Below are 24,946 nucleotides of genomic sequence, written 5' to 3'. Positions count from 1 at the left end.
TGAACCAGTTTACACTCCCACTAATAGCAACCTCACCATTTGTTATTTTTTGACTTTTTAATAATAGCCATTCTGACTGGTATGAGATGGTATCTCATTGTGGTTTTGATTTGCATTTCTCTAATGATCGGTGATATTGAGCATTTTAAAACATGCTTGTTGGCCACATGTATGTTTTCTTTTGAACAGTGTCTATTCATGTCCTTTGCCCACTTTTTAATAGAATTGCTTGGTTTTTTTTCTTGTAAAGTTGTTTGAGTTCCTTCAGGGTTTCTTTGTTTGTTTTTGTTGTGAGACGGAGTCTCACTCTGTTGCCCAGGCTGGAGTGCAGTGGCGTGATCTTGGCTCACTGCAACCTCCACCGCCTGGGTTCAAGCGATTCTCCTGCCCCAGCCTCCCAAGTAGCTGGGACTACAGGCATGCGCCACCACACACAGCTAATTTTTTGTATTTTTAGTAGAGACGGGGTTTCACCGTGTTAGCCAGGATGGTCTCGATCTCCTGAACTCGTGATCCACCTGCCTCAGCCTCCCAAAGTACTGGGATTACAGGCGTGAGCCACCGCACCTGGCCAAGTTCCTTCCTTGTAGATGCTGGATATTAGACGTTTGTCAGATGCATAGTTTGCAAACATTTTCTCCCATTCTGTAGGTTGTCTGTTTACTCTGTTGATAGTTTCTTTGGCTGTGCAGAAGCACTTAAGTAATTAGATCCCATTTATCAATTTTTGCTTCCGTTGCAATTGGATTTGTTGTCTTTGTCGTGAAATCTTTGCCAGTTCCCATGTCCAGAATGGTATTGTCTAGGTTGTCTTCCAGGGTTTTTGTAGTTTTGGGTTTACATTTAAGTCTGTAATCCATCTTGAGTTAATTTTTGTATATGGTGTAAGGAAAGGGTCCAGTTTTAATTTTCTGCATATGGTTAGCCAGTTATCCCAGCAACACTTATTGAATAAGGAGTCCTTTCCCCTATTGTTTTTGTCAGCTTTGTTGAAGAGCAATTGGTTGTAGGTGTGTTGCCTTATTTCTGGGCTCTCTATTCTGTTGCATTGGTCTATGTGTTTGTTTTTGTACCAGTACCATGCTGTTTTGGTTACTGTAGCCCTGTAGTATAGTCCAAAGTTGGGTAGCATGATACCTCCAGCTTTGTTCTTTTGCTTAGGATTGCCTTGGCTGTTCAGGCTCTTTTTTGGTTCTGTATGAATTTTTAAATAGTTTATTCTAGTTCTGTGAAGAATGTCATTGGTGGTTTGATGGGAATACATTGCACCTGTAAATTGCTTTGGTCATTATGGCCATTTTAATGATATTGATTCTATAGTTCATGAGCATGGAGTGTTTTTCCATTTGTTTGTGTCGTCTCTGATTTTTTTGAGCATTGTTTTGTAATTCTCATCGTAGAGCTCTTTCACCTCCCTGATTAGTTGTATTCCTAGCTATTTTATTCTGAGTGTGGCAACTGTGAATGGGATTACGTTCCTGATTTGGCTCTCAGCCTGGCTGTTGTTGGTGTGTAGGAATGCTGGTGATTTTTGTATGTTGATTTTGTATCCTAGACTTTGCTAAAGTTGTTTATCAGCTGAAGGAGTTTTTGGACTGAGACTATGGGATTTTCTGTAGTCTATATTTCTGTGTCTATTCTAGATATAGAATCATGTCATCTGCAAACCGGAATAGTTTGACTTCCTCTCTTCTTATTTGGATGCCCTTTATTTATTTATCATGCCTGATTGCCCTGGCCAGGACTTCCAATAGGAGTGGTGAGAGAGGGCATCCTTGTCTTTTGCCAGCTTTCAAGGGGAATGCTTCCCACTTTTGCATATTCAGTATGATGTTGGTTGTGGGTTTGTTGTATACTTCTGTTATGAACAGAAGATAAAGGCAGTCTTAGGTTGGGATTACTTGAACTTAATAGTTGCAGTGGTCAACTTTAGCATGCACGATTTCACCTTATTGCAGTGATGACCATTGCCAGGTCATATTCAAAATTATCACTAAACACCCTGCAATGCAATGATAGCCCACCTTTTACTTTTTAGTTTTGACCTTTTTACTCTTTCCCCATTTTGTTCTCTAAAGAAGAATGATCCTTCCTTAATTTGAGTCCCAATCTATCTGTTTGACTGCTGGTTGAAACCAAATAGCTAGCTAGCTACTTCTCTCTACGTAAGGCTACAGTGACAGCCGAAATTGCTCCCTTTCCATCTGCTGACTTGTGACATAGGGCTTGTTCTTTCTCTTAATATGTTACTTGGATACTCTATTCCGTCTTCTGTCATTAGGATGTATGAATACACTGTCCTTGCTTCTGTTTGCCTGCCCTGGCATCCTGCTCTCACCATGCTGGGGATCTTAAAGTATTACTCTCCCCTTTTTCATTCTGCCCTGTCTCTTTTCACACCTCCACCTCCACTTCCCCCACAAATTTCTTATTCCTGTTACTTGATTACTTCTAAATATGAATAGTTTCTACTTCTTAACCACGATAAGGCCCTCTTCCCAGACCTTATTTTTGAGCAGCTTGTTTCTTGGCATGTTTCTGTGTGATATCAGTCTGTTCATAATTTAAGAAACTTGCTTCAAATAAATTTTTAGAGTTAAGACCCGTCTCACAGTTATGCAGCTTCAGATCTCTCTCCCATAGAGTACTTGTAACGAGAGGAAATGAAGATATCCTTTAACATCTTGTTTACTGAGCTCTTTTAAAATATATTAACCTTGAAGTTTTCTTCACTCTCTGTTAATAGTGAATGAAAGAGCCCAGCACATCTCCAACAAAGGTTTTTCAAGTTCATAGGGTTAATTTAAAGTGTCACACACAGCTATAGTCTGTAGGCTGGGCTTCATTGTGTAATACTTCAGAGAGAGTTTTGGGTTGTGTGGGCCCCCTACCCGAACCCCGCCAACCTCATGGTGTTTCCTGTAATTCATTAAATTGCCGATTGCTCCATTTATCTGCCAGAACCCACCCACTTCCAGGGTTGGCCTTTTCCTTCCTATTCCTTGTGAATGTAAAGTCGAAGTCTTAGAAAATTCCGATCTCAAATAAATTGTACTTGGTGTTCTTCTAAACATTAATGATACCGTTTAGAAAACATTTAAACAGAGAGGCTATTTGTTCATTGCTGATGTTAGGCCTTATACTTGTCTAGCAAATTTTAAGCTCCTTGAGGGCAGTGGACTACATCTTACATAGTCACCTCTCTATTCCCATGTCATTACTCATGTCACTTATAATACACAGTACTCAGCAAACATTAAGTATTCAATCAAACCATTCAAAGCCTAGGCTCTGCAAATCACACACAAGTCCAGAAAACTTTCCCAGATTTCTCCAATAATATTTTGGTTGTTTAACCCTGATAACACAGAAATGTGTTGTGTTGTTTGTTTTTTGTTACATTGTGTATATTTGATGTTAGACCAAACCTCTCCTGGTTTATAGACTTTATAACATTTGTTAGTTTAAAATAAAACAATAATACTGATTACTTATCATTTCTGTTAGAATTTCCACGTTTATCATAGCTTAAATTGTTTAAAATGATAGATTCAGGATTCAGATTTCTTGCATTCTTCATTCCATTTTAGTGTTTCTCAAAGTTTTTGGACAGTAACACATTAAAAAGTAGACTTTGCAGGGTACTTCTAGCATAAGAATACAGGGCACACATCTGTATTCTTATGCTAGAAGAAAAGTTCCTCAAAATGCATCTTGTAACATTCAGTGCTCTGCAGTGTTTTTTATTCTGTTTTGTTTCATTTTTAAGTTACTGATCAAGACCTACTAAGTTGAAATTCATTCCTTCAAAGTCCTGGGGATGTGTTTCTGTATTACTCAATCAGCTAACATAGTCAGCACTTAACTATATATACCACTTATTGTTCTTCACTACTTAATTAGTTTTGTGACCTTGGGAAAGTCACATGTTTAATGTTCAGTTTTTCTACAAAATGAAGATAATAGTGATGTTAACTTCATAAGGAATGTTGTTAGGAATAGATTAGATATGTAAAATACTCAGCACTCACAATAAACGCTCAAGTGTTAACGTCTCTGTTGTTTTTGCTCTCATTATTGTTAAAATTACTTTGATTTGACCTTCCTATCTGTTTTGGAAATACTGTATGTAAAACATATACTACATATAACTTGTTTCCTTTTAACTTTTATTACATATATTTACATTTTACATTGTTTAGGTGGAGGTATAATTTGGATATAGTGAAATGCACAGATCTTAAACATTTCAATTCAGTGTGTTTTTACAGATGCACACATCCACATAACCCACACTCCTATCAACACTCAGAACATTCTTATCACACCAGGAGCTTGTGCCCGTTCCCAGTCAGTCATCCCCCTGTCCCCAGAGGAAACCAGTGTTCTGATTTTTTGTTCACCATAGTTCAGTTTTGTTTATTCCACAACTTCATCTAAACGGAGTCACGTGGAACATACTCTTTTATGCCTGGCCTCTTTTTTTTTGTTCAGTATGATGTTCAGGTTCATCAGTGTCACTGTATGTATCAGCACTTTGTTCCCTTTTTTTTTTTTTTTTTTTTTTGAAATGGAGTCTCGCTCTGTCGCCCAGGCTGGAGTGCAGTGGTCGGATCTCAGCTCACTGCAAGCTCTGCCTCTCGGGTTTACGCCATTCTCCTGCCTCAGCCTCCCAAGTAGCTGGGACTACAGGCGCCTGCCACCACGCCTGGCTAGTTTTTTGTATTTTTTAGTAGAGACGGGGTTTTTACCGTGTTAGCCAGGATGGTCTAAATCTCCTGACCTCGTGATCCGCCCGTCTCAGCCTCCCAAAGTGCTGGGATTACAGGCTTGAGCCACTGCGCCTGGCACTTTGTTCCTTTTTATTGCTGTCTAGTATTCCATTTTATGAATGCACCACATTCTGTTTATTCTCCTGTTGATTGATATCTGATTGTTTCTAGTTTGGGGCTGTTATGAATAGAGCTGCTATAGGTAATTGTATAAAACTCTTTTGTAGATATGTCTTTTTATATCTTTTGGATTAATATTTAATACTTAGAAGTAGAATTACAGGTAGGATTTGTCTAACTTTATGAGACATTTCCAGATCAGTTTCCAAAGTAACTGTACTATTTTATACTCTCACTAGCAATGTGTGAGTGTTCTAGTTACTCTATATTCTTTCCAACATTTGATGTTGTCAGTCTGTAATATTAGCCATTCTAGTGGCTGCATAGTGGTATCTTCTTATTTTTTAACTTATACCTCCCTGATCCCTAATGACTTGAGCACTTTTTCATATGCTTTTGCCTATTGCAATTTTCTCTTTAGGTATGTGATGCATTTCTATTTTTGTATATGGTGTAAGGTATGCATCTTCTCATTGTATTTTCAGAAATGTACAGTCTCCTGAAAAAAGACATTAGGATCTAATGTATCATTTGAAATAATACTTTTTTCAGTTGGAACAAATGTACCACTTTGGTGATGATACTGATAATGGGGGCGGCTGTGCCTGTGTGGGGCAGAGGATATATGGGAGATCTCTGTATCTTCTACTGCATTGTGCGGTGAACCCAAAAGTGCTCTAAAAAATAAAGTTGTTTGGTTTTTGTTTTGTTTTGTTTTGTTTTGTTTTGAGATAGTGTCTCACTCTGTAGCCCAGGCTGGAGTATAGTGGTGTGATCTTAGCTCACTGCAGCCTCTGCCTCCCAGGTTCAAGCAGTTCTCCTGCCTCAGCCTCCTGAGTGGGGACTACAGGCATGTGCTGCCATACAAATTTTTATATTTTTAGTAGAGACAGAGTTTCACCATGTTGGCGAGACTGATCTCAAACTCTTAACTTCCGGTGATCTGCCCACCTCGGCGAAAAATACATTATTTTTAAATTATACTTCAAAATTCTTAATTTATATTCAGAGCATTCTCCCTTTATTAGTTCATTAATCTGTTCGGTACTTGTTGAATTCCTAAACTCATTTTCTTCCCCACCTCAAAAGGTTATTATTATGGACTCAGTTCAGAATGTACATATAATTTCTTTCAACCACCTACCTACACTGAACAAGTAAGACAAAAAAGAAAAAAAAAATCTCAACACGTTTGATTTCAGTTTCATTAGAACATTTCACAGGACTCTGGAAATTGAATGTTGAAGCAGCTACATTATGCTGTTTACTCATATTCCTTTTTTTTTTTCTTTCTTTTTTTTTTTAAGAGACAGAGTCTCGCTCTGTCACCCAGGTCAGAGTGCAGTGGAGCAGTCTCAGCTCACTGCAACCTCCGCCTCCCAGGTTCAAGCAATTCTCCTGCCTCAGCCTCCTAAGTAGCTGGGATTACAGGCACCCGCCATGACGCCCAGCTAATTTTTGTATTTTTAGTAGAGACGGGGTTTCGCCATGTTGGCCAGGCTGCTCTCGAACTTCTTACCTCAGGTGATCACCTGCCTCGGCCTCCCAAAGTGCTAGGATTACAGACAGGCGTGAGCCATCGTGCCCAGCCTGTTTACTCATATTCTCATGCTGTCAACAAGCAGCCTAGGGGCTAGAAGTGCCACACTTGTACCTATTTATACAAAACTATTTTTAGTCTTGAATTTAGTACACTTCAGTCAAATAATAATAAATGGTCATCAGTCCTTATGTAAATAATTGCTCTTATAAATATTTATGGTTGCAGGTTGACTCCAAAGGGAATATTTGAAGTTCATTCTATTTCACAGTTAGTTAAAATATTTTTGAGACAGAGTCTCACTCTGTCACTCAGGCTGGAGTGCAGTGGTGCGATCTTGGCTCACTGCAACCTTCCCCTCCCAGGTTCAAGCGATTCTCATGCCTCAGCCTCCTAAGTAGCTGGGATTACAGGCGTGCGCCACCATGCCCAGCTAATTTTTGTATTTTTAGTAGAAACGGGGTTTCACCATGTTGGCCAGACTGGTCTTGAACTCCTCACCTCAAGTGATCTGCCCACCTTGGCCTCCCAAAGTGCTGGGATTACAGGTGTGAATCACTACACCTGGCTATTTTTTGTATTTTCAGTAGCAACGGGGTTTCCCCACATTGGCCAGGCTGTTCTTGAACTCCTGACCTCAAGTGATCTGCCTGCCTTGGCCTCCCAAAGTGCTGGTATTATAGGTGTGAGCCACTGAACCTGACCTGAAATATTTTTAAATCATGAAAATTTTCTCCCTTTACTGTCATGTTAAATTTTTATACTATTTTCCAAAAATTAAAGTTTAATTTAAATGAGGCTAAATCAGCTCTCTTATAGGTATCAAACATTAAAATCTAGTTCTTGTTCAGCAATTGTAAAGGAATTTCCAGAACCAGATTTTCTTACAATATTGTTATCATCTTTATCCAGAATGTTTGCTTTATTTCCAGTTGCTCAGGTTGCTATAAACTATTTATAGCTTATCTATAGTGTGAATTACTTGACAATAAATAGGTTCAATGTGCATGTGAAAATGATTCCTTTTAACGTGCTTTTGGTAGCATTAACCAAATGCTTGGAATCATATTCTTGTTCTGGTCCCTGACATGAAGTATTCAGATTTCTTTGAAGACCTATGATGTTCATATTGCTGATTACTTTTTAAAATATCACTTCAGAATTGTCTCATTAGTGGCAAAAATGCATCCTAATCCAGTTATGGTACCAGCCTTAGTCTTGAAAATAAAACCTTATAGTCGAATATAAACTTCCAATTAAATGGGCCTTAATTCTTCACTATTGAATTTTGAACCATTTTTCATGTTGGTGCCAAAGAATAAAAAGAAATTGATTTCCTACTTTAAGATTGGAATATACACACACACTATCCTGGGAAGTGGGGTGGAGATGACTACTTCGTATTTCGTTTTGAAGTTAGGAATAACACAACTGAAACTTCTGGAGAGCAAGTATGGCCGACTCTAAGAATATTATGTGATTTGATTTTAAGCTTTCAGTAGTGGTGTGTTTCATTCAGCCTGTGACAGTAAAAATGAATGAGTAATAGATGACTAGTGTGCTCTGGCTGCTGTGATAATACCCTCTGTTATTGAATCTGTCTAACCAGCCATTTATTTTTCTGTTGTCTGCAATTAAAGACCATCATGTTTTCTGACAATGTAGGAATTTCTGTTCAGTTAAAGTGTATGTTGTTACTGGATTAAAAATAATAAAATTGAATTTACTTTATTACTAAACCCCCCCAAAACATAAATCTAAGATCATTTAAAATTTCTTATAAAATAACTGAAATATCATTAATATATTAAAACCCAGCTTTGATAGTTTTGAATATAGGTGTTTGGTCTTCAAATTTTGACATGAGATATAAATGACAGTAGTAGCACATCTAGTCATTGACCTTGTAGCCAGCCTCCAAGATGGCTCCCGATGATCTCTACCTCCTGATATTCACACCCTTGGGTAGTCTGCCCCTAAATTTACCAGAGTTGGTCTGTGTGACTGATAGAATACATCAGAAATGATGGTGTGTCACTTCCAAGATTAGATTATAAAAGACATTGGGACTTGCATCTTGGTCTCTGTCTCTTTTAGGGGTCTGGGGGTCACTTGCTCTGTGGGAAGCTGGCACTTGTAAGGAGCCAAGGCCTATGCCAACAGTCATGTGAGTAAGTAAGCATGGAAGTGGGTCCACCAGTCACAGTCATGGTTTCAGATGACTACAGCCCTGACCAACAGTTTGATTGCAACCTCATGAGATCGTGAACCAGAACCACCCAGCTAAGCCCCTCCCAGATTCCTGACCCTCCAAAACTGTGAGATTTTTTTTTTATGTTTATTATTTAGGCTGCCTACTTTGGGGGTGATTGGTATGCAGGAATAGATCATTACACACCCCCATTAAATTTCTTCATTCTTCAAATCTTAATGTCTGTTTTGAGGTTTTATTATTATTTATACTATTAAACCTGTAATCCATATAGTTCACCTGATTGAATCATTAAGTTGATTGAAAAATACCATGTTCTGTCTTCCATGTTTTGATATAATAAATATAGACTTTGAATTCACCTTTCCTATATTTGATCCCATATTAGAATGTACTTAAGAGAATCGCTCTCTGACAAGGAGTCTTTTTTAGGTTATTCCACAGATCCTTTTCCTTTACAGGCAAAGCTGTCTGTATTATACAACTTGTAATTACTATGTAAGTGATTATGGAATTACTATGAAGTACTGCAAGAGAAAGCAGACAGCCAAACAACTGTTCTCAGGCTGAGACCTCACCAAAGAAGCTCTTTGTCTATTACTCATAACTCTGTGGTGCTTATTAATTATACAGGGTAATCACAGTGTGGGTTTTAAAAGTCGTATTTTGGGGATTAGTTAACTATATACTACTCAGACCAGAGAGACAGCTTCTCAGCAGATCTGATGTCAAGGTCATGAATTGTAGTCTAGCTCCTACTCTTCCATCCCACTTTCTTCATGGTGCTCTGAAAAGGAAAAGGTTATTAAAAATATTTGGGTGTGCTTTTTCTATTTCCTTTTTGCCCTACTAAACCAACAATGCCAATAATTATTCCTTTACCATCACTAACCATACTGAAATGGCTATCATGAGTAAGAAATGTGACAGAAAAGTAGTATTTCAGCTGCATAAAGAGATTATTTTTTCTTTTGCTTCTTTTTCTAAACTTTTCTATTTTTCTAAACATGGCATAAAAAAGTGGGGGGAAAAAAAAAAACATAGCTGGGTGAGGTGGTATGTGCCTTTAGTCCCAGCTACTCAAGAGGCTGAGTTGGGAGGATCACTTGAGCCCAGGAGGTCAAGGCTGCAGTGAGCTTGCACCACTACACTGCAGCCTGGTTGACAGAGCCAGACCCTGTCTTTAAAAAAAAAAAAAAAAAAAATTTGCTTTCAGTGAGTTATAGGTAATCAATTTCAGGTTTTTTATCTGAATTTAAAGACATTAAAAGAAACATGGTAAAAGGGAAACATTGATGAGTCCCATGTTGTTTGGCACTGTTGCTTTTAAAATATAACTAGCTTTTTCGTTTTATTTTCACTATGTTTTATTGATTGACTGATTGAAACAGGTTCTCCTTCTGTTAACCAGGCTGGAATGCAGTGGTATAATCAGAGCTCATAGCAGCCTAGATCCTGGGCTCAACCAATCCTCCTGCCTCAGCCTCCCAAGTAGCTGGGGCTACAGGCACATACCATCATGCGCAGCTAATTTTTTGTTTTTTGTAGAGACAAGGTCTCCCTATTTTGCCAAGTTTGGTCTTAAACTCCTGGGCTCAAGTGATTCTCCTGCCTCTGCCTCCCAAAGTGCTGGGATTACAGATGTGAGCCACTGCACCTGGCCATTCGCCATGTTTTAAAATAAGAAAAAGAATGACTGGTTCAGGAGTTGATCTTTTCTTTCTGCATCCTAAATGGACTAGAGGTTATTTTGAAATTTTACTGTGAATTTCCTTTTTAACTTGGAGCTGAAAAAAGTCAGGTTTCGTCTTAGACTCTGTTTTTTATACCTCCCCCACTTTAATTCACACACACACACATATACACACAATAAGGCTAGAAAGATGGTTATTAGTAACTTAAAGAAATGGATTTCTCTATTCATGTTTCCAGTATACAAATACCATCCAAATACTCCAGTAATGTCATAAAGTAAGATGGCTGTAGTCGAGCCAGAAGTAAAACCCCGAACTTCTAACTGCTTTGAATATTTGCCAGCTAATAACAACATAAAATTTTACCATAAGGCTAAGTGATTCCTGGGGCCTAAATTGAACAGTCAATGAAGAAGTCTTCAGATTTTCAGCACTGAAATACTTCTGTGTTAAAGAAACCCCATGTTTGCTTTATTTTCTTAAAGATTCTTTTAAATTAAAGCATAGCCATTGAATTGCAACCTTCCGTTTCTTTTTAAACAGGCTCCTATTTGTGGATGGCGGTGCTAACATAACTACTGATTAAACAGTTTTTAAAAATGGATAAATAATAGTAGTTTTCATGAATAGATTTAATTTGAAAGCTTAAATTACATAGTACTTTGCTGTAATTTTTTAGTTTCTTCAACCCTGTTAACACTTCATTTTTCATTGCAAAATATCTCAAGAAACTTTTAAATATCTGTGTAATAAGTAAAAAGTAATGTGCGTGTAATATGTGATGCTCATATGAAGTTCTTCAAGGTCTTGCTACAGAGATAAGGAAAGAGGGAAGGAAGCCTAGGAATATCTTTCCACCCACCTCCTGATCCTTATACTTCCAACTGGGTACCCAGGGCTAAAGCCCTTAACCAGACTCCAAGCACCACCTTGCATCCCCTTCTTACATGCACATCCCCAAGGCTCATCAAGCCTTGAAAGAGACAGAAAAGAGAATGGAAAGTAACAACCAAACAGAGACAAGAAGAGGGGGTGGAATTTGGCAGCAGGTGGAAGAGATTTTGTGTGCATTTCTGGTTGTGAGGTGCCTCCATCCTCCTTGACCCATCAACAACTGAGTAATGGTTCATATGTACAGATCACAAGTCATCCTAGATTGTCATGTGATCCTACTTATATTTTGCACACTTTATATATCTGCTGGCATTTTGTTAGGTCTCTAAATATATAAACTCATAAAATTGTCGTGCTTAACATATTTTAGGAATGCTAGTGCCATAACATGGGAAAAAAATAACATGTATCTGCTGGTAATATAAGCATTCATAAGCAGATACAAGCAGAGGCAGTAAGCACAGAGGTTAAGGACACAGATTTTGGAGCCGGGCTGCCTGGGTTTAAATGCCAATTCAGACAACTTGCTAGATGAGTAACCAGGAATAGTTTTCTCATCAGCAAAATCGAGATGATAGCACTACCTTACAGGGTTGTACATTTTAAACGAGTTAATATGACTATAAATATTTAGAACAATGTCTAATACCCAGTGCTTTATAAGTATTTGTTCTTGTTAATATACCATGCCACCTTTCTAATGCTGTTTCTTTAGATGGCTCAATCTGACTTGTAATTAGCAGGTTACATTTATACTAATACCACAACCTTTAATGTATAACCACTGGATAGCAAATACCCCCTTCTCAGTAGTTTTAAAAAACAAGATGCTTATTTTTTTTTTCCTCTTTCCCAGGCCCAACACAGAGATACTTTCATTGAAGAACGCTATGGAAAATATAACATCAGTGATCCTTTAATGGCTCTACAGAGAGATTTTGAAACACTGAAGGAGAAAAATGATGGCGAAAAGCAGCCAGTCTGCACAAACCCACTCTCTATTCTTAAGGTGGTGATGAAGCAGTGCAAGAACATGCAGGAGCGCATGCTGTCCCAGCTGGCTGCCGCTGAGAGCAGGCACCGAAAGGTAGGTTCCCCTCAGTTGATGTGTAAATCTTTGTGAAGTCTTGATAAATTATGCCTGATACTTTCTTGTCAGCTGCCAGTTTTTCACAGTAATTCAATTGGGCATCTCGCGGGTATCAAAAAACCCCTTAGTTTATGTAAGAGTCAGGAGATAGAAAAGAAAACACAGCTTATTCCAAGTGTTAAGTTTAGAGAATGTGCCAGACACATTATTTAAGACGGCATTCCTTCTTGATATATCACTCCAAAACACTTTGTATGTTTTTTCAGTTCTTGATCATTCAAACTTTGGGGTTTGGCCAAGCTTGTAGCTGAAGGGAGTGTTCTCTATTTGCTTACTTAAGAGATAAATAAAAAGATTGACAGGTATTTGAGGCATGCTATATCCAAGGGAGAGAAAGAATTTACCTGAGGATAAACACAGAAGCCAATAGATTATTTTCATTTATTCCTGTTATTCCTAGTTTTGAGTTTCATTGCATTTTGTTGCTCATGAAACCATAAATAGTCCCTAGGTTTATTTACCTTAAAGGTGTTCTACTCTATTAGTGAAGTGTTGTGTGTGTGTTTCCATATTTAACGAGCCCTAAATTAGGAAGACAAACCTTACAGTTATTTACCTTATTTACCTTAAAGCTGTTCTACCCTATTAGAAAAGAGTGTGTGTGTTTCCATATTTAACAAGCCCTACATTAGGAAGACAAACCTTACAGTTATTTACATTACTTACCTTAAAGCTGTTCTACCCTATCAGTAAAGAGTGTGTGTGTGTGTTTCCATTTCTTACAAGCCCTAAGAAGGCAAACCAGTGCTTTCCTCTGCTTCATCTTACTGGAATTCTAGTGCTTGTGAATTTATTCACCAACTTGTCATCTTGTCATTTACTGCTCAAATTTGGCCTGTAAAAGATGCTTGGCTACAATCTTCATTTTTAAAACACTATCAGTTTAGATTTATGCCAACAAGGCAGTTATCAGTGCATTTGGTAGGAAACATTTTCATCTGAAAAACTGGGTTAGCAGCTGCAAAATTTGGTGGACCTTACTTTTCTGGTTACCAGTATTAGAGCCATCTGCTTAAATTGCATCTGATAAATTTTCTAGGCTCTGGGTCTCGCACGTGATCTTTTCTTTCCCTTCACAGACGCCAAATGAAAGGCCAGAGTGGAACTTCTTAACCATGTGGATAGGCCTCAGATGTTCCACAATCCCCCAGAAAATAGAATGTTCAGAGTTTATGTATTTTTGTAGGAAATGTATTTTTTCCATAGCTTTAATTAGATTCTCCAAGTTACCAGTTACCCAAGACCCAAAAAAGTTTTAACCTCTGATTAGAATGAAGTAATCTGAAAACATTTACACTCCAATTTAAAAGGTTATCAATGGGTGGGAGTTAGTTGCCTAAATTTGGGGCGGGGGGCAGCTTTTACATAATCCTCTAAAAAATCTTCACAACATTCTTGTTTAATAGGCAGGCTTTATTTCCACTTCATCCATGAGGTGACTGAGTTGTGTTGAAGCTAGTTGGGCTAGCTTTCATGCCCATGGAAGGTGTACTATGGACAGTTTGTGGCTCTAGGTGATTGGAGAGAGGAAGAAGTTAAAAATAATTCAAAATTTCTTAATACTATATTGCAGTGCTAAATGTTTTAAGTACTAAATTTTTGAAACGAAGTACCAACGTTTTTTTTTTCTTTTTTTGAGATGAAGTCTTACTCTGTCACCTAGGCTGGAATGCAGTGGTGCAGTCTCGGCTCCCTGCAACCTCTGCCTCCCAGTTCAAGTTTAAGTGGTTTATCAAAGTAGAATGCTGACTTTGTTAGAAATCAAAGAGTACCTAGAGGCTTATAATTAGAGTGCTCATAGTCTCAGCTTATGCCTGTCACCTTGGCTTAGTTATTAACCATATTCCCTTTGACTGTCAGAAATGTTCTGATTTGAATAATAAATTACATGGTCATTGTGCTTACAATGAAAAACAGTGTTTCCTATTCCACCTCTTATTCCCCATCCTCCCTAGTATTCACAGGCAACCACTTTTTTCTTTTAGCCATTCACTTTGGTAGCTAACCTCCATATTTCTAAATACTGCACTGTTCTCTCTTGCTTTATCAATTTTAGACTTTTATATTACTTTCTTTTGTATAGGTGCATATTTAGTTATCTTAACACCCTACCTCCCTTTCCTTAACCCTTGCCCAGAACAAATTTAATCCTCTTTTCCCACCACCATTCTCTGTCACACTATTTCTTGAGTGTGACAGGCTCAGGATTTGGGAATACTAAATGTGACAGATGCCAGATGCTGATGGTCTGTGTGCAGGAATCAGTGTGAAGGGACAAATAATTCTGAAAATACAGGCTTTAAAGGCCAGACATGGTGACTCATGCCTGTAATCCCAGCACTTTGGGAGGCCAAGACAGGCAGATCACTTGAGGTCAGGAGTTCAAGGCCAGGCCAGCCAACATGTGAAACCCTATCTCTGCTAAAAATACAAAAATTAGCCAGGCATGGTGGCGGGCCTGTAATCCCAGCTACTCGGGAGGCTGAGGCAGGAGATTAGCTTGAGCCCGGGAGGTGGAGGTTGTAATGAGCTGAGATCACACCACTGTAATCCAGCTTGGGTGACAGAGCGAGACTCTGTCTCAAAAACAAAAACAAAAAACAAAACAAAACAAAAACAGGCTTTGAGCCAGTTCTCCTGTTTTCTGTTCTACATTTCACTTCTCCTCTGTAGTACCTGCCACCTCCAGGTTCCATCTCGTTGGGGCTCTGCAAGGCAAAACAGCTTCCCTCCTTCAAATTAAAGTAGTTACCACTCCTCCAGCCTCTTTTCTTCTTCAAAATATTATTAAAATTCCTTCTCTGCTAGAGGCTCTCTCCTTTGTCTTTGTGGGGTTTTAGTGTTTTTATTCCATTTCTGTAATTTTAGAGGACTCTCAAACGGGAGAAGATATGACTTACCACTTTTGGCCAAAAGCATGTCTTTCTATTAAATTGAAAAATTAGATTAAAAAAGGAAATGTGCCAAATTTTTTTTCTTTCTTTTATTTTGAGAGACAGGGTCTTGCTATCTTGCTTGGGCTGGAGTACAGTGGCTATTAACAGGTGCGATCATAGCACCCTATATCCTGGAACTCTTGGGCTCAAGTGATCCACCTCAGGTCCCAAGTATCTGGGACTACAAGCACATACCACAGCACCAGTCACTCTTTTTTTTTTTTTTTTTTGAGATAGAGTTTCACTCTTGTTATCCAGGCTAGAGTGCAATGGCACAATCTTGGCTCACCGCAACCTCGGCCTACTGGGTTCAAGCGATTCTCCTGCCTCAGCCTCCTGAGTAGCTGGGATTACAGGCATGTGCCACCACGCCTGGCTAATTTTATATTTTTAGTAGAGATGGGGTTTATCCATGTTAGTCAGGCTGGTCCCAAACTCCCAACCTCAGGTGATCCACCCGCTTTGGCCTCCCAAAGTGCTGGGATTACAGGCATGAGCCACTGTGCCCAGCCTTTTTTTTTTTTTTTTTTTTTTTTTTTTTTTTTTTTTTGAGACAAAGTCTCACTCTGTTGCCCTGTTGCCTGGGCTGGAGTGCAACGGCATAATCATAACTTACTAACCTCGACCTCCCTGGGCTGAGGTGATCCTCCCACCTCAGCCTCCTGAGTAACTGGGACTACATGCACACCTCACCATGCCTAACTAATTTTTTATTTTTTTGTAGAAATAGGGTTTTGGGTTGGGCACAGTGGGTCACATCTGTAATCCCATCACTTTGGGAAGCTGAGGCAGAAGAAGCACTTGAGTCCAGGTGTTTGAGACCAGCCTGGGCAACATGGCGACACCCTATCTACAAAAAATCAGCAGGCCATAGTGGTGTATGCCTGTAGTCCCAGCTGCTCGGGAGGCTGAGGTGGGAGGATCACTTGAGCCTAGGAGGCAAAGGTTGCAGTGAGCCGACATGACGCCAATGCATTCCAGCTTCGGTGAGAGTAAGACCCTGTCTCCCCAAAAAGAAAAGAGAAGAGAAGAGAAGGAAGGAGAGAGAAAGGGGAAAGGGGAGAAAGAAATGGCTGGTCTTCAACTCCTGGGCTCAAGCGATCCTCCTACCTCTGCCTCCCAAAAGTACTGGGATTACAGGCATGAGCTCATTTGTATTTTTATAGGGCGGTTTCATGTCCCAGAAAATTTTCTGTCTTCACTCATAAAAATTTTTAGTGAGAAGACTAAGAAATGGCCTTTGGGACAAGAGTGCTCTACCCTGGAGGTCTGGGCCACGGCACTTCTGAAGCATGAGCAGAAGCTACTAAGCAATCAGAGTATTTGCAGTTGTAGATGGGATTATGTGAAAAATGTCGCCTTAAATTGATATTCTCGGCCATGTGTGATGGCTCACACCTGTAATCCCAGCATTTTGGGAGGCTGAGGCGGGTGGATCACTTGAGCCCGGGAGTTCAAGACCAGCCTGGGCAAGATGGGAAAACCCCATCTCTACAAAAAATACTAAAATTAGCTGGGCGTGGTGGTGCACACCTGTAGTCCCAGCTACTCGGGAGGCTGAGAGGTGAGAGAATTGCTTGAGCTTAGGAGGCTGAGGCAGCAGTGAGCCGTGATTGCACGACTGCAGTCCAGCCTGGGTGACAGAGCAAAAACCCTGTCTCGAAAAATAAATATATTTGTCTTCTCCTTAAAATTGGGCTTAATCCTTTGGCACCAGGATAAGTGGAATAGGGGTAGGCAGGTTAAATAAAAGGCCTTATGAAAAATCTCCATTTAAGATCTGTATAATTGAGCCTTTTTTCATGCAGTAGGAAGTCAAGAGAGTCTTTTCACCTCTTACCTAACTATATAAAAAGGTATATTATTAGTTAAACAAGGCACACTTAGAATGTCACCTATTTGAAATGTTGAATTTCAGGCTCCTTCTTTGGTGCCTCCGGTGATTTGAGCATTGAGAGGAAAATCTCAGCTTTCAGGTTTCTGTGATCCTGTCTTGCTCCATCACCTGCACCTGGCCCCCAGTAACACCAAACTGCCTGCAGTTTCTTGGAATTGCCGTTATTTCTCGAAACCTCCTCAACCCCTCTAGCTAATTAGTTGCTCTCTTCTCTCTGTTTGCATATCATTCTCTGCATACTTCAAGTAAAGTAAATATCTTACTGTTAAACGCAGAGCTTTCATGTCTTTCACTGTAAGTCAGTGTGCTCCTTGATAGCCCTTGCTGGGTTTCATTTATTCATTTGTTTGATCTCTGGAACTATCTTAGGTGCCTGATTTGGCACTTAGTATTGGTTGTATTAATAAATGTGACTCCTTGATATTTGGAAATGAAATTTTTAAAATTCTTTAAAGGTGATCCTAGACCTTGAGGAAGAAAGGCAGCGGCATGCACAGGATACAGCTGAAGGAGATGATGTCACCTACATGCTAGAGAAGGAAAGAGAGAGGCTGACTCAACAGGTAATTAAGGTAGAGGGATTCACAGTAGCATTTGCCTGGAATCGCATTTCCCAAAGATTATTTTGCAGGATGCCAATTGGTATTGTTCAAAAAAGGGGCTTTGTGGTCAAATAAGTTTAGGAACTACTGGATTAACCAAAGTTAAACAGGTTTCTAACTTAGTTAGGATCTTTAGTATGCAGAAGCACATTGTGAGTCTTGAAGAACAAGATAGGGTATTCTGTGTTTAGAAAATCCATGGTTTTAGAAAATCTTTTATTGGCATAGATCCCTCACTGTGGGACTATTGTTCCATAGAACACTCTTTGGGGAATGGTAACTTACGGCTTGTAGCTCTCAATCTTTTGACTTAAAACCCCCAGTAAGAAATGATATTTTATTCACAACCCAGTATATATAGACACACACAGTTATGCGTGAAACAAAAATCTCATGAAATGATATATAACCCCTACTGCTTCAGTACACATTGATGTTTTCTATTTATATATTTTTTTAAAATTCTAGTCATGGCTCAATTTGTTTCCCCATCTGTTAATGGATCTCAGAGTTTGAAAAACACTGAGTTTCTTCAACCCTTACCTTCTCACAGAGAATCTCTGCCTCAAATAGGGTTGGGAAGACAATTAAAACAGACTATATTTGTGTAAAAAATATGATTCAGGCTGGGCACAGTGGTTCACGCCTGTAATCCCAGCACTTTTGGAGGCCGAGGAGGGCGGATCACCTGAGGTCAGGAGTTTGAGACCAGCCTGACCAACATGGAAAAACCCCATCTCTACTAAAGATACCAAATTAGCCGGGTGTGGTGGCGCGTGACTGATCCCAGCTACTTGGGAGGCTGAGGCAGGAGAATCGCTTGAACCCACGGGCGGAGGTTGCGGTGAGTCAATATTGCGCCATTGCACTCCAGCCTGGGAGACAAGAGCAAAACTCAGTCTCAAAAAAAAAGTATGATTCAAATGCAACTGTTTGTGTTTGTTTGTTTCTAAGACCCAAGAAAATTATTGCTGAAACTTTAAAAGGTTTGTTTTCAGCAACATTCATCACAAAATGTGGTTGATACAGCTTTCTGTTATCTTGTTTTGATTGGTTCTGATGCTCTGCACATACATGAAACGCAAAGATACATCATATTCCCACTAATCACTCCAAGACAGTACAGGAACTAGAAGTGCCTCCCAAATCATCAAAGAAAGATTAAATCATAGTGTGTGCATTTTTTGTTAGGTGTTCTAAAACTTCAGAAATACTTGATCTAAGCACTGTGATATGCATGTTAATCCTGTATACCAGAGAACAGCTAACAAAGACACTCTCCTTGATCATAGTTTTTCAGTATATCTCTCTTTTCTTTTTTTCTAGTTGGAATTTGAAAAATCCCAAGTGAAAAAGTTTGAAAAAGAACAGAAGAAGCTCTCTAGTCAGCTGGAAGAGGAGCGCTCCCGCCACAAGCAGCTCTCATCCATGCTTGTGCTTGAGTGCAAGAAAGCCACCAACAAGGCAGCCGAGGAAGGACAGAAGGCAGGAGAGCTGAGCCTGAAATTGGAGAAGGAGAAGAGCCGGGTGAGTAAGCTGGAAGAAGAGTTGGCAGCTGAGAGAAAGAGAGGCTTGCAGACTGAGGCCCAGGTAGAGAAGCAGTTGTCAGAGTTTGACATCGAAAGGGAACAACTGAGAGCAAAACTGAACCGAGAAGAGAACCGGACCAAAACTCTGAAAGAAGAAATGGAAAGCTTAAAGAAGATAGTGAAGGACCTAGAGGCTTCCCACCAGCACAGTAGCCCTAATGAGCAATTGAAGAAACCAGTAACTGTGTCCAAAGGCACAGCAACTGAGCCTCTCATGCTAATGTCTGTGTTTTGCCAAACAGAGAGTTTTCCAGCAGAAAGAACCCATGGGAGCAACATAGCCAAGATGACAAACACTGGGCTGCCTGGTCCTGCCACTCCTGCTTACTCATATGCAAAAACCAATGGCCATTGTGACCCAGAGATACAAACTACCAGGGAGCTGACTACAGGCAACAATGTAGAAAACCAAGTGCCTCCACGGGAAAAATCTGTGGCACTGGCCCAAGAGAAACCAGTGGAGAATGGTGGGTGTCCTGTGGGGATTGAGACTCCAGTCCCAATACCCAGTCCACTCCCTTCCAGTGGGAGCTCACTGTCTCCCAGCAGCACTGCCTCCTCCTCTCTAACATCCTCTCCTTGCTCTTCACCGGTACTCACTAAGCGTTTATTGGGGTCATCAGCTAGCAGCCCTGGCTACCAATCATCCTACCAAGTAGGGATCAACCAACGGTTCCATGCAGCTCGGCACAAATTTCAGTCCCAAGCAGATCAGGAGCAACAAGCCAGTGGCCTACAAAGCCCTCCGTCCAGGGATTTATCCCCCACCCTCATAGACAACTCTGCCGCCAAGCAGCTGGCCCGAAACACAGTCACTCAGGTGCTCTCCAGATTCACTAGCCAACAAGGGCCAATCAAGCCAGTCTCTCCCAACAGCTCTCCCTTTGGCACAGACTATCGAAATCTGGCCAATACTGCCAATGCAAGAGGTGACACAAGCCATTCACCTACTCCAGGGAAAGTGTCCAGTCCCCTGAGCCCCCTGTCTCCAGGAATCAAGTCCCCAACCATCCCCAGAGCTGAGAGAGGAAACCCTCCACCCATCCCACCCAAAAAACCTGGCCTCACCCCTTCTCCATCTGCTACCACTCCACTGACCAAAACTCATTCCCAGGCAGCCTCTTTGACCACCACAGAAGACCTTGCCAGCAGCTGCTCTTCCAATACTGTTGTAGCAAATGGTAAGGATGTTGAGTTACTTTTGCCTACCAGCAGCTAGTCCCTAGGAGGGAGTCTCCACGTTTGACATTCCATCAGATTTCGTCCAAGAGCTCAGTCAGACTTTTGAGTCAGATTACGTTATTTATTTTGATAGTAACTGAAACCATCTGTATAATACATTTAGTGTATTTCACCATTTTGTATTTTTTAAGTAGAAACTGAGTAGTTTGGATTTTTATGGCTCACATCTTTTTACTGAAGCCAGAAAGGCACCTCAAAGATGTCTCAAGCTCAGCAGTCACCGTCATGTTGTGATGAAGAAAGCAAATCACCAGGTGGTGATTTGGTATCTATTTGGGAACTAAAATCACTCAACACTCATTTTGAATTATGCAGAAGTGGTTCATGCAGATTTTTATTCCAGATGAACATGTTTTAAAAGTGCCTGAAATATGACTGCCATATGAATGTGATTCTGCAGCAAAAAACACAAAATGGATCATTTAATTGCAGAAAATGACATCCTCTGCGAATTTTGAATGTTAAAAACCAACACTGCTTTTGATTCTCTTTTAATGTTTTAATACAAGCTTTGTGTTCTGAAACAAGGCTGCATACGTAGAATGGGAATCCTTCTAAAGGTGGGTGTGAACTCACCACAAGCTGAGCTTTATAGAGCCCTTGAGAAACCCTCCTGAGAAAATCAGTTGGGGTGCTGATTTTCTTGTACTTTTGAAAAATTGAGTCACCCCCAGTTTCTTGCATAAGTTCTTGAACAGAATGAAATCACATCTCCATTCAAAAAATGTCTCAGACATCTACTGTTGTGTAAGGAACTTCTGATTCTGATTGCTGTTACTTGAATAGGAAATGGTTACTCATTCTGTATAAAAGTTTTGCAACAGAATGAAATTTTTATTCTGTAATCAAAAAGCAATAACTTGAAATTCACTCTTTGTAATATTATAAGTCAGAATTATACAAGTTTTACCAAATTGTTACACTTATTCTCCAAGCTGCCACAACCTGGTATCTGTATCTCTAAAACCAAATTAACTTTTGCTTAAATGGGAAGTATACATAGATCTGTACAGAAACATTACCCCTTTACATGTTTAACATACACACACTTAAACACATAAATATTAGTGTGATTATATCTTTGGAGTTTGCAATATAGCATAAAGGACAAGTAGAACTGCACATTAAGATTACCTACCAAAGCAACTAGATGTGGCTGGGACGCAATCAAAGGAGGAGTTTTGTCCACAGGATGGTGGGGAAAATCCAAATGAAGCCCAGATCTTCAGTATCATAAAAAGGCAGAGCTGGCCAGGCACAGTGGCTCATGCCTGTAATCCTATCACTTTGGGAGGCTGAGATGGGAGGATCGCTTGAGACCAGGTGTTCAAGACCAGCCTCATCAACATAGCGAGACCCCATCTCTATTAAAAAAAATAAATAGGCAGAACTAAACTAGCCCCAGTGTCACAAAACTCAACTGGTCATATAAATGAGTGAAACAGGCCTCTCAAGTGGTGTAAAACAGCTGGGAGTAGTGGGAGCTGTGGCAAACTGAAGTGCCCAAGCCCCATTTAAAAAAGGCATCTGTTCAGCTCCATCTGCTTGCTGCCATGCAAGAATGCTAAACCAGGATAACCAGTTCTTCACATTTTTTGAAATCCAGATTTTCATGAGAAATATTCTCATTTTTAAATATCAAGAACTGATTTTAAAATGTTTAAATAGTGCTGGTTAAACAAACACTTCTGCAGCTGGATTTAGGTTGCAAGCTGCCAAGTTGCAACCTCTTTCATTCTAGAAACTTCTGTCATTTTCATCATAGCAAATCTATGTGGACAAAAGCCTCCAAATTTTCCAACTGTGTAGGCCAGTACAGCTGGCAAGGTTCATAGAATATAATGACTATCCCCCTCTGCCAAATAAGACTATCCACAACCCAGCTCAGACACAGTAGTTATATGGATTTTGTGTCCATACAGGGGAGGCCTTGGTGTCCTCACATACATTCTCCTAGCCAACATCTATCCAGCAGCCCTGACCTCCTGCTATAATTTAAGTCTATTTCCTTTTAGTCTAATAAGAGTTGATAGTAAAAAGGCAGGTGATGGAAATCAGTGTATAAATCACAATGGAGTATATTGGCGACTCCACAGCTTATAGTTTGATAAAGGCAAATACGTGAAAAATGAAAATGCTACTAATGCCCCAAGGTGTCTATCAAAATGATGTAGGGGGTATCTTAAACTGTCCAAAACAATCATGCATTGAACTTTATTCCTATGCAGAGCCAATAGTGTTGATAAAATAGTTAAACTTTCTAAACTGGAGAGGAGGCTACAGTGCCAGAGAGTTATTGTCTCTTTTGCTTTAAATGGTAATCTTAAAAGTTGCATTGTGCTCTTCCTTTGTTTGGGGATAGATATATATAGAGAGAGATACTATAAGGAAGTTTATTTCTTAGGAAGTGCACTGAATAATGCATTTCTTTTACAGTGTAATATGGGGGTGGGGATATGCAAAAGAAATGTGTATTTTTGCTAGTTGCCTATCTTCTGAGATAAATAAGCACAATCTTGCAATGGATCCAATAACCCAGTTAGGTATTATAGATTAGTATTTAAGTTTGCTGTAGATTGTGTGTGTGTGCTAAGTAAAAGTTCCATGATTCACAATTTTAGTATTAACCCATGTTGCAAAAGCTGTTACCGGCCAACAGATTGTAATGATGTGTACCATATAACACAAGCATTAACTAGGCATTAACGTTTGTAAAGCCAAATACACCATGCAGAAGTCTTCATTTTTATAACAGACTACATTAAAACAAGTTAAATCATGCTGTTTGGGGGGAAAATAGTCTTGTTTGTACAAAGTGAAAAATGGCACAATTTGGGCATATTTTGTTGGGAAGAGGGGGTGGTATAGAGGGAGCACTTGACTGTGGCTTTGACAAACCAAATGAAGTCAATGACCCATCCAGGTTAGACTCCCTAAGGAACTAAAACATTGATTTTCTTTAGAGTCTTAGAGCTGGAAAAAGCCTTTACAATAATCCAGTCTGTGATTTTTTAAACCATTTGGTGGTTCTGGACCTTTTTGAGAATCTTAGAAAAGATGTAAAGTTTATCCCTAGAAAAATGAATATGCCTATATGCAAAATTTGTTTGATGGCTTCATAGGATCCAGAGACCCTGAAGCCATCCATGGCTCATGTATTCCTGCTTAAGAAAGCATAGTCTTGTTCTGCCCTCTCATTTTACAAATGATTAATGCAACCCTTTTCAACTACTCCAGTGCTGTTGCTGCTGCAATGTTAGCAAATGCAAGCCAGACAGAAGCACTTGAAAATCCTTTGATGTACAAAAAATGTTCAAACAGTGTGGATGTTTACATATCTGATGTTGCCAGCATTTAAGCCAATTAATGATCATTTCAACAAATACTAGCTATAGCCAGTTTCCCTTAATAGCCTGTCAGCAGTGCTGCCTTGTCAGTTTGTGTGCGTGTGTGTGTGTCTGTGTGTGTGAATTCATAAGGAGTGCTTCTGATGCGTAGTCCTTGAAATGGAACTTCAAATGTCTTTCGAAACGCTGGCTTCAAAATAGGATGTGTTTTCCTAATGAATCAGAAGTAGGCAGTGAGCATTGTTCCACAGGAATAATTTTTAATTTAATTTCTATCAAACTAGTTGAGAAATGAGAGCCTGTCTACCCACTATTTGTATATCAATGGCCAATTCATTAGTAAAAATAAAGGAGGAGAAAGGAGACTGGAGTAGTGGTTCTCAAACTTTACTGTGTGTTACTATAACCTGGGAAGCCAGGTAAAATAAAGATTTCTGGAGATTGGATCCTCTGACTAGCTGATGCAGCTAGTCTGTTTTGAGCAACAGTCCTTCGTAGCCCTTACCTGTTCTTTCACAACAACTTGCTATTTGCCTCTGACCCAAGGAAATGTCTTAAGCTCCTGAAACTGGTTTGGCAGAATGTCAGTGATATTCAGAGTCAAGGGTGCCTACATATGAGTACCAAGCACCATGCTAATGATTTCACATACATATTACCTTATTAATCCTCACACGGGTGCTGTGTGGTGTTATTATCTCTAGTGTAGTGATGAGGTAGTTGAGGGTAGGGATCTGTACAAGCACCCTCAGCATATGACAGCCAGGATTTAAATCCTAGTGCTTTGTTCTTTCACTACCGGTATTTCCCAAATGAGAGTCTCCTGGAGCTCTTGTTAAACATACAGATTCCCAGGCTCCTCCCCTGGCGATTCTGATTTCAGCAGGCTAAGGTGGAGCTCTAGATAAATGCCTTGGTGATTCTTCAGATAGAGCAAGTTTAGAATATCCT

At 39.8% G+C, this 24,946-nt stretch overlaps 1 protein-coding gene across 2 annotated transcripts in view; it reads left to right on the top strand.

Moving 5' to 3' along the window:
- Positions 1–24,365, top strand: part of CTTNBP2NL (CTTNBP2 N-terminal like) — a 65,793-nt gene extending 41,428 nt beyond the window's left edge. For both annotated transcript variants that reach the window (XM_005542338.5, XM_005542339.5), the window contains exons 4-6: positions 12,089–12,319; positions 17,671–17,778; positions 19,144–24,365. In XM_005542338.5, coding sequence (XP_005542395.3) covers positions 12,089–12,319; positions 17,671–17,778; positions 19,144–20,625 — 1,821 coding nt within the window. In that variant the 3' untranslated portion in view covers positions 20,626–24,365. The remainder of the gene's footprint in view (positions 1–12,088; positions 12,320–17,670; positions 17,779–19,143) is intronic.
- Positions 24,366–24,946: the final 581 nt, after the last annotated feature.

Source organism: Macaca fascicularis, chromosome 1, assembly GCF_037993035.2.
Source record: "Macaca fascicularis isolate 582-1 chromosome 1, T2T-MFA8v1.1".
NCBI classification, from domain to species: Eukaryota; Metazoa; Chordata; class Mammalia; order Primates; family Cercopithecidae; genus Macaca; species Macaca fascicularis.
Note: the sequence above shows the minus strand (reverse complement) of the source record. Positions and strands in the feature narration are given on the sequence as shown.